Genomic DNA, 9528 nt, shown 5'->3' on the forward strand with positions numbered 1-9528 from the left:
GAAAAACATTTGGGCTGTTTGTAGCTTGTGGAGATTATCAATAAAGCTCCTGCAAGTATTCATGTGCAGGTTTTGTGTGAACGTGAATTCTCAGTTCTTGAGAATAAATACCTGGAAATGGGATTTTGGGTCATCTGATTAAATGTGTATTTAGCTTTTAAGGAAACCACCAAATTGTTATCTAGAGTAACTGCACTATTTTGCATTTCCATCAGCAATATAGAAGAATTCCAGGCGCTCCACATCTTTGCCAATGCTAGGTACTGTTATTATTCTTTATTTTAGTCATTCTAATAGGTGTGTGGGGTATCTCATTAGGTTTTATTTTGCATTTCCCTAATGACTATGATGTTACACATTGATTCATGAGCTTGCTTGTCATTCACATATCTTTTTTAGTGAAGTGCATGTCCAAAAATTTAGCCCATTTTTAAATTGGGTTGTTTGTTTTCTTATGTTCAGGTTTGAAAGTTTTTTTTACATACTCTGTATATAAGTCCTTTGTTTTATATATGAGTGGTGGTTACCTGAATCTACAGGTGTGATAAAATTGCACTGAAACACACATACACACACACACACACACACACATACACACACACGTGGATGTAAAACTTGTAAAATCTGAACAAGTTCTGTAGATTGTACTAACACCAATTTCCTGGCTTTTAGTATTGTACTATAGTTATGCAGAATGTTACCATTAGGGGAAAGTGGAGAAAGAACACACAGAACTTCTCTGTACTTTTTTTTTTTTTACAACTTCTTGTGAATCTATAACTATATCAAAATTTAAAAAAAAAGAGGAAGTGTAGCCAAGTTGACAATAGATATTGAATCCGTAGTCTTCAAAACAACTTAAAAGTTTTTTTCCATTAATTTCTGCATTAATATTTGTTTCCTTCCTTATGCTATCTTTGGATTTTCCTTCTTTTTTTCTTTTTTTAAGATTTTATTTATTTATGTGACAGGAAGAGAGCACAAGCAGGGGGAGGGGCAGGCAGGGGGAGAGAGAGAAGCAGGGTCCCCACCCAGCCGGGAGCCCAACGCAGGGCTCTATCCCACATTCTTTTTTTTTTTTTCTTATAATAATATTTTTTTATTTTATTATGTTAGTCACCATACAGTACATCCCTGGTTTTTGATGTAAAGTTCGATGATTCATTAGTTGTGTATAACACCCAGTACACCATACAATACGTGCCCTCCTTACTACCCATCACCAGCCTATCCCATTCCCCTACCCCCTCCCCTCTCTATCCCAGGACCCTGGGATCAATACCTGAACTGAAGGCTTAACCAAATGAGCCACCCCGGCACCTCTATCTATGAATTTTCTATGTTGTTCTTTTTCCAACTTTAAAAGATGGACACTTAATTTTTATGTTAATTTTTAGACTTCCTTCCTCTCCAGTATGAAAATGTAAGGCTACAAACTCATCTCTAAACAGAGCTTTTGCTGAATCCCAAGGGAACATTGGAAAGTGTGATTCTTCATTCTTTATCCTTCTTCAAAATTGTTTTAGCTCTTTCTTTGCCTTTCCATAATTTTTCAAATTAATGTCTAAATCCATACCAAAAAAATCTTGTTGTCGTTTCTATAATAATTGCGTTAGACCTATATATCAATTTGGGGAGAGCTGGCTTTTTTACTATACTGATCTTCCAATCTATGAACATGGTATGTCTCTCTATTTAAAAAATATGTAATTTCAGGGGATGCCTGGGTGGTTCAGCCAGTTAAGCATCTGCCTCCGGCTCAGGTCCTGATATCAAGCCCCTCATAGGGCTCCCTGCTCAGTGGGGAGTCTGCTTCTTCCTCTCCCTCTGACCCTTCCCCTTGCTTGTGCTCCTTCTTTCTCTCTCAAATAAATAAATAAAATATTTTAAAAATACAAGTTCTTTCTTTCATCAGTATTTTGTAGTTTTCACCCTACAGGATCTGTACATGTGTTGTCAGATTTATACTTAAGTATTTTGTTTTTTTCAGTGACTGAAGTGTTATTGTGTTTTTAATTTTGATTTCCTAAAATATATACAAAAAAAAAAAAAGAAAAAAGGCTTTTGTATGTTTAGTGACCTTACGAAACTCATTTTTTAAGAGGATTTTTTTTTCTTCTTGTAGATTCCTTGGGAATCAGTTAAGCTTTGTCACATGTAAAATGGGCATGAACACCGTTCCCTGACACATAGGTTTGTGAGCATTAAGTGATGTAAGTGTGTAATGCTTTTAGCACAGAACTGACGCAGAGTTTGATACAATAAATAATAGGCATTATTATTATTAACAGTATAGTGAGAGGTTCTCCCTCTTACCCCACCTCTTAAAGATCTATCTCTAGCAAGGTCAACAGACAGGGTCCGTTCCTTTCACCTTCCTCTCCTATTCACCTTGCTCCTTCCTTCCCCCTAAGCCACCTCCCTCCGGCTAGCCCCGCCCCTCCCTTAACCCCACCCTTATCAGTAGTCCCACCCCTAATCCCTCCCTCCACCTTTCTCTTCCCCCCCAGCCCTGCCCTCCCATAGCCCCTCCTTCAGCGAGGCTGGAAGCTCATGGTGTAATTTCGTGGGATGGTACCAAAGCCCACGAGCTTGGGGGACACGTCGATGTCTTTGGGCAGCTGCGGGGACTTGAAGCGGAAGTTCTGCAAGATGTTGGTGAGGAAGAGAAAGAGCTGCATTCTAGCCAGGCCTTCTCCGAAACAGTACCGCTTTCCTGAAGACACAGAATGGGAGGGCTGGAGGTGAGGCCTGCTCTCACTGCCCCCTTGCCCCACTATCTACCCCCAAATACTTTCTCCCAGGGAGAAATGGTGGCTTGGAATATGGTGGCTGGAGAGATTTTCAGAGACATCTCTAATCTTCTCTGAGCATCCTTTTCCCTTGTGCATGGGATGGGGGTAAGGTAGCTGTAGCAATGGGAAATTTAGATGCCCTTTCCCTCCAAGTACACACTCAGATATGCCTACTGGGTTCTCATCTCCAAGCGAGGAATCTAAACAATTTAAGTGACTTGGACAAATCTCTGACTCACTAAGGACTTTGATTTGCCCCATCTCTGAAACAGGTGTGATCATCCTTATCCTTTAGCTTAAGCTCAAGTAGTTATGGGGGTTGCAGCTGATGGGTTCCAAGGTAGATCATGAGAGGGACTTCCATGCTGTAGAAAGACACCAGGCTACACCTTGAAGAGAGAGCTGGGATGAAGGAGGCCCTGTTGGTGGGAGCGGTGGCTTGGCACAGACTGGTCTCTTACCAATGGAGAAGGGCACAAAAGCATCACTCTTCTTAAACTGCCCATTCTCATCCAGGAAGTGCTGGGGGTGGAAGTCTTGGGGGTTGGAGAAGAACTTGGGGTCTCTCAGCACGGAGCCCAGCATAGGGAACACTTCGGTGCCCTGGTGAGGAGGAGAGGGGGTATTTGATAAGCCAGAGTCGGGGTAGAATATGCTGCAAGTGTATGGAGGTTGGAAGGAGAATTGTTGCCCTAGGTGATGAGATATGGGACGTGTGGGTGTGTGGGTCCTCTTAGGGAGGAGCTTTGGGTGAAGGGAAATTCATGTCTTTGAGACAGGAAGCTATGCAGACATGGGGTTTATGTCTCCCGAAAAGGACAGTTTGAAGAACACAGGTTCTGTGTGTCTTAGGACAGAAGGTGTGGGGCATGTGCAGTTCATGTCTCCCAAGGCGGGAGGTTGAGAGGACATGGGGGTTCATGTTTCCAGAGACAGGAAGTTTTAAAGACATTGGGTTTGTGTCTCTCTAGGCGGGATGTTTGGGGGACATGAGACTCGTGTCCTTGAGGGAGGAGGTCTAGAGATGAAGTTCATGTTTTTTGAGAGAGGACATTTAGGGACATGGGGTTCATAATCCCTGCAGCAAGAGCTCTGGGGGAGATACAGGATTCAAGAATCTCTGATGTTGGTGGTTGAGGAAGTGTTTGATTGAGGCAGTGGGACAGGGGCTGGGAAGCTTCTAAGGGGATTGGGGTGCTGGGTCACAGGGAACAGGTAGGAGGTCCCCCTAGGCAGGACAGGAAAGTACCTTGGGGAGGAGGAACTCTCGAAACTTGGTGTCTTTGGTGACTCTGCGGGCCACGCCCATGGGGATTATGTCTCCAAATCTTTGGATCTCGTGGATCACTGCCTCTGTATAGGGCATCTTGGCCCGATCCTCAAACTTGGGCTGACGGTTCTTGCCAATTACCCGGTCAATCTCCTCATGGACCTTGGCTGTGGGAGGAAAGGGAAAGTGTGTAGGCATCTGGGGGTCTCAGGGCAGGGACGATAGTCCAAATATGCACATCCATGTGTGATGTGGACATAGACCATTCGAAACAGACCTTGGCCATAAACATGTTGGTGCAGCGTCCTATTCACCTGGTCTCAACTCTATGTGGTCTCACATACATCTGACTCAGCACAGGAGCTATTTACCCATCAGTTCAGATATTTTCAGTATTTTAACAGCCAGTGAAACTCAGCTGGTGCTTATCAGAGAGTATCACCTAGCATCTGGATAACAGGGTATGGCTGAGGTTCCAGGGATCTAGGAAAGGTGGGGACATTGCAGTGGGCTCAGAGGAAGTGTGAGGGTCTGTGGCCCCCACCTCACTGCCCCACCCCCACAGCCTTACCCTCCACATCTGGGTGCTTCATGAGCAGCAGGAACCCGTACCGCAGGGTTGTGCTGACCGTCTCGGTGCCCGCAAAGAAGAGGTTCAGTGTGGTCAGCACCAGGTTCTTCAAGCAGAACTCCGTGTTGGGGTTGTTCTGCTCCTGCAGGGAGACAGGGCTTCAGGCCAGGCCCACTGCCCTCAGGGCTCTCAGAGGCCTTCCGGGGTCTTCCATTTGGACCCAGCTCTCTTAGGTCCAGACCAGAGGTGGGAAGAGAGACCCTACTTCTGCCAGGGCTTTGTTCAGGCGGATGGCTCTGGCCAAATGCCCTCCCCACACTCTTTCACCGACTGCCTACCTGTCCTTTACTCATCAGCCCTGGGTCACTTTTTACAGTAGGAATATGAGCAGAGGGGTACAGAGAGCAAGTAGGCAGTGTGGAAGTGTTGCTTTATGGTTCCCACACAGGTCCCTCCATGGCAAGTGCTGGCATATGGATCAGCCACCATTAATGTTCTTGAGATTGTGAGGATGTTATGAGGGGCTGCCTGGGTTTGCAGCTCTCCGCACTGGCTGCTGGGCTGTACCTCCTGCATGCGGATGAGGAAGGAGTCGATGAAGTCCCTCGGGGAGTTGGGGTCCAGGGTGCGTTGGTTCTGCTCCACCTTCTTGGCTATGAAGTCCTCCAGACACTGCAGCTCCTTAAATGCCTGTTGCTGTGGCCCTGGCAGGTGTTTCATCACTGAATAGAACATCTCATAGAGCTGAGGATGGGGAGAGAAGAAAGGCAGGAAGGATAGCTGTTAGTGGTCAGGTTCTGATGTGAGCCGGACCTTTCTTGGAACAAGGAAGGCACTGGGTTAAAGGCATCTGTCCAGGTGTTTAGGATTTATATGGAGCTTGATGAGAGGAGATAGCTAAGTTTTCAGGTGAGTTACGTGTGAGGGCCCCTGTCCCAGAATGTAGGTGAGATGGGTTGGGACACATATCCAGGTTTCAGGTATTTGGGTGTGGCTGGATTGGACAACGCATCTAGGTGTTCAGATATTCAGTTGCTGTTGAATTGGGAGACTCTTGTTAAGGTGTTTACCTATTTTTTCTGACTGATATGGTGAGTCACCTGTTTAGATCTCTAGGTGTGGAGTAGGCTAGTTGGAGACAACTATCCAGATATTTAAAGGATATAGAATGGTGGCTTCTGTGTAGGGGTTGAGGTATTAGAGGGGGGCAGGTATCAATTGTTGAGGTGGGGGAGATACCTGTTCATGTGTTTCAGATATTCACAGAGGTGATGGGGGACACTTCTGTAAGAGAGTCAGCTGGGTTGGGGGACACTATATGGGTGTTTGGGGAAACATCTATCCAAGTGTTTACATGTGTACGGGTCTTCTCCGTTGGGGCACCTGTTCTGATGATCAGGTGTTTCAGTGGGCTCTGTAGGGGCACTTACCTAGGTCCAGTAGGCTGGTTTGGCACACCTGTGTACATACCAAATGATTTTGGTGGGCTGTATTTTATAGCACCAGGTGTTCATGTATTCAGGAGGTGGGCTGAGGTGGTCACTTGTGAAGGGGTTAAGATATAAGAGATGGACTGTCTTAATAGGGACCAGCAGGTGAGTTGGGATGAGGACACATGCCCCAGGCAGCAAGGCTGGGTGGATAACATGCCTCTTGCCTGCAGGCTCTATTCTTTGTTTGTTTGGTTTGGTTTGGTTTTTGTTTGTGTTTTTGTTTTGTTTTGTTTTGTTTTGTTTTTGGTGGAGGGAGCATCTGTTGAGAATCCAGGTGTCCTTGGAAAGTGGGTATTCTGGTGTAACTGTTCACTGTCCAAGAGCAGTTTTGATGGAACCTGGTCTGGAGGAGGATGGGAGTTTGGGGCACCTGTCTCCGTGTGGGAGAGCAGTTTGTGGGTTATGGTAGGGGTGTTGTAGAGCCAGACTGGGACGGGTTACCTGCCCCATAGAGGTAGCTGTGAACTGGAAGCTTCCCAGCATCATACTCAGCAGTGACAGGAACTCTTTGTCCTCATAGTCAAAGCGGTCCCCAAAGACAATGGAGCTGATGACATTGGACACTGTTCGGCTCAGGAAGAAGGTGGGATCGATGAAGGCACCTGGGGAACGGGATGGGGTTGGGGAGAGACTGGGATTTGGGGGAGCGTCAACTGGGCAGTCTTATGCCTGCCTGAGAATTGGAGGAAGGCACTGGAGTGAGGAGTCAAACTTCCAGCACAAGACCCCTGAGCCTAGAGCCCAGATGCCTTCCCCCAATCCAGTCCCCTTCCAGAGGAGAAAGCTCGCGTTTGCGCGCAACCGTGTGGATGTACTCCTCCTCCTTGCTCACTCCCGCCCAGCTCACCGCGCGTGTCACGAAGGGCCTCGATGAGGAAGCCTGCCTCCTCCTGGATGCGCTCCTCAATGCCACGCTTGCCCACTCCAAAGTCCCGCAGCGTAGTGATGGAGAAGCGCCTGAGCTGCTTGGCGCGCTCCCCGTTGCTGAAGGCCACGCCTGGGGAGGGAGCATAAAGGTGTGGTGAGGCAGGGAGGGGCTGGGACAGAGGTGGGCAGAGGTGAGCCCAGAGCAGGAGAGGGAGGATGGGTTGGGGGCGGGGAGACAGGGCGAAACACAACTCAGGGTCAGAGAAATACTAAGAGAGATAGAGACCGGGTTGGAAGAAAAGAATCAGGAAAAAGGTAAGTCAGATGCCCATGGAAACCGAGATACATAAACACAGAGAAAGAGGGGCGCCTGGGTGGCTCAGTCGTTGGGGGTCTGCCTTAGGCTCAGGGCGTGATCCAGGCATTCTGGGATAGAGCCGGGCATCAGGCTCTTCCGCTAGGAGCCTGCTTCTTCCTCTCCCATTCCCCTCCTTGTGTTCCCTCTCTGGCTGGCTGTCTCTATCACTGTCGGGTAAATAAATAAAATCTCAAAACACACACACACACACACACACACACACACAGAGAGAGAGAGAGAGAGAGAGAGAGAGAGAGAGGGAGGGAAGGGGAGGAGGAGTCTGACCTTTGTGGAGATCTGGAAAGTGACAATAAAAATCATGAAGGATCCTAACGCTGAGCTGGAGAAAGAGGAAAATGTGGAGAGAACAGAGAGGGTCTGGAGAGAGGAGAAGATGTTTCCAGAGATGGAGGCATGGGGTGTGAAACAGAAACAAGGTGAGATTCTCACACAGGGGAGGAAGAGGCAGACAGAGGGAGGCAGAGGCATGGGGAAGCTCAGAAGCTGAGAGGGAGGAAGAGGCAAGGACACCAGGATGGAGGACCGGGGTTCCAAGACAGAAATCCCAAGAGCTCCTCCCAGACCCAGAGGAAGAAGAGGCATCCGTGAGAGAGAACAAGGAGATGGGACGAGAAGCAGGGGGAATAGAGACGCAGACACCCTGAGTCAAGCTAGAGAAGACCAGGGAGAGGCCACAATAACCAGGGACAGGACAGAGGGAAGCAGGGGTAAAACTCAGCCACAGCCTTGGGCCAGCGAGTCAGGAGAAGAACAGCGGGGAAACTGAGGCCATCAAGTGTGCCTGGCCACATGCCCCCACCCAGAGCTCCTCACCATAGCCTTTGAAGAGCCGGTCGAAGGTGGCCTGTTCGCCTCGCCCACTGAATTCCTCAGCCTGGTCCACCAGAGCCTCCTTCACCGCCTCGTGTCCACACAGCACCACGATGCGCCGGGGCCCCATGTGGACTGTGAACACCGGGCCATAGCGCTCACTGATCTGGAGGAGGTAGGAGTGCTTAGAGGCTGTGGCCCCCACTGGGAACTGGCGCTGTGCCCAGCCCTCACCTATGCGTGTATTTCCCCCAGGTTCTGACACTCAAGGAGCTGGACATCCCAAGACCTGCTCTTTCTCGTCTAGGACCCTGCTGCCCAACCTGCAAATTTCCACTTTCTTAAGACTCTGGTCCAACCCTGCCCCATCCCCTGCCACCAAGTCCCAGCTCAGTGAGGCAGGCTCCTAGCCCCACCCCATTCCACCCGTTCCGTCCCGTGTCCTGACACCTTCATGAGAGAGTTGGACATCTGCTGTGTGTTCAGCTGCAGGTAGTTCCCGATGAAGGGCAACGGGGTGGGTCCTGGAGGGAGCTTCCCCCCGAGTTTCTTCTGCCTCCAGACAGACATCAAGACCATTAGGGTCAGGCAGGCCAGCAAAGCCACCAGAAGCAGCCCTGAGGCCAGCATGGTGGCACCGGGAGACAAGGTCAGATGGTGATGGCTGGGGTGGTTTGCCTTTATACCACGCGGGAGAGAAAGGCGGAGTTTGGTGCTGATTATATAATTGTACCATTTCACTTCCCAGCTATACCCCCCCCCACCCTGGACTCATCGCTGAGCTTGGCACACAGCCAGATGGCAGGAGGAGGGGACCCCAGGAGGATTAACAGGGAGTAGGCCCCAAGACAGAGTGTGCTGCCCCTTCAGGAGGGACGACCCCAGGGCTATAGAATTGAGTGAAGCAGTAGACAAATTCCTGAACTGAAGAGTTTAGAATACTTGTATGTGGAGCCCCCTGAGCTTTGGATTTTCGGTCTCAGAGTGAGAAGGGACCCTAACATTGTAGATGTTGAGGTCTCCAGAGAAAAGAATCCAGAGATCCGGGTTTAAGAGTGTTGGAATGGGGAGCACTCGGGTGGCTCAATCTGTTAAGCCGCTGACTCTGGATTTTGGCTCGGTCATGATCTCGGGGTTGTGAGATAAGCTCAAGATCAGGCTCCAAGCTGGGCTGGATGGGGAGCCTCCTTAAGATTCTCTCTCTCCCTCTCCTCCCTCTGCCCCTCCCTCTCCTTCTGCCCCTCCCCCTCGCTTTGCCCTCTGCCCACAGATCCCTCTGCCCCTTTTTGTCTCCTCCCTTGCCCCCCTGCCAAGCATTCCTTCGCTCTCTCTCAAAGGAAGAA

At 49.1% G+C, this 9528-nt stretch overlaps 1 protein-coding gene across 1 annotated transcript; it reads right to left on the minus strand.

Annotated features, from left to right (window-relative positions):
- Positions 1-2252: 2252 nt before the first annotated feature.
- On the minus strand, positions 2253-8878 carry LOC125283320 (cytochrome P450 2A13-like). The gene is made up of 9 exons (XM_048224060.2): positions 8636-8878; positions 8189-8351; positions 6977-7126; positions 6571-6731; positions 5204-5380; positions 4637-4778; positions 4045-4232; positions 3257-3398; positions 2253-2716 (listed from the first exon to the last, which is right to left on the minus strand). Exons 1-9 carry the CDS (start codon positions 8813-8815, stop codon positions 2535-2537), a joined length of 1485 nt encoding a protein of 494 aa, XP_048080017.1. The 5' UTR covers positions 8816-8878; the 3' UTR covers positions 2253-2534.
- Between the last annotated feature and the right edge of the window lie 650 nt (positions 8879-9528).

This window comes from Ursus arctos, unplaced genomic scaffold (assembly GCF_023065955.2).
Source record: "Ursus arctos isolate Adak ecotype North America unplaced genomic scaffold, UrsArc2.0 scaffold_19, whole genome shotgun sequence".
NCBI lineage: Eukaryota > Metazoa > Chordata > Mammalia > Carnivora > Ursidae > Ursus > Ursus arctos.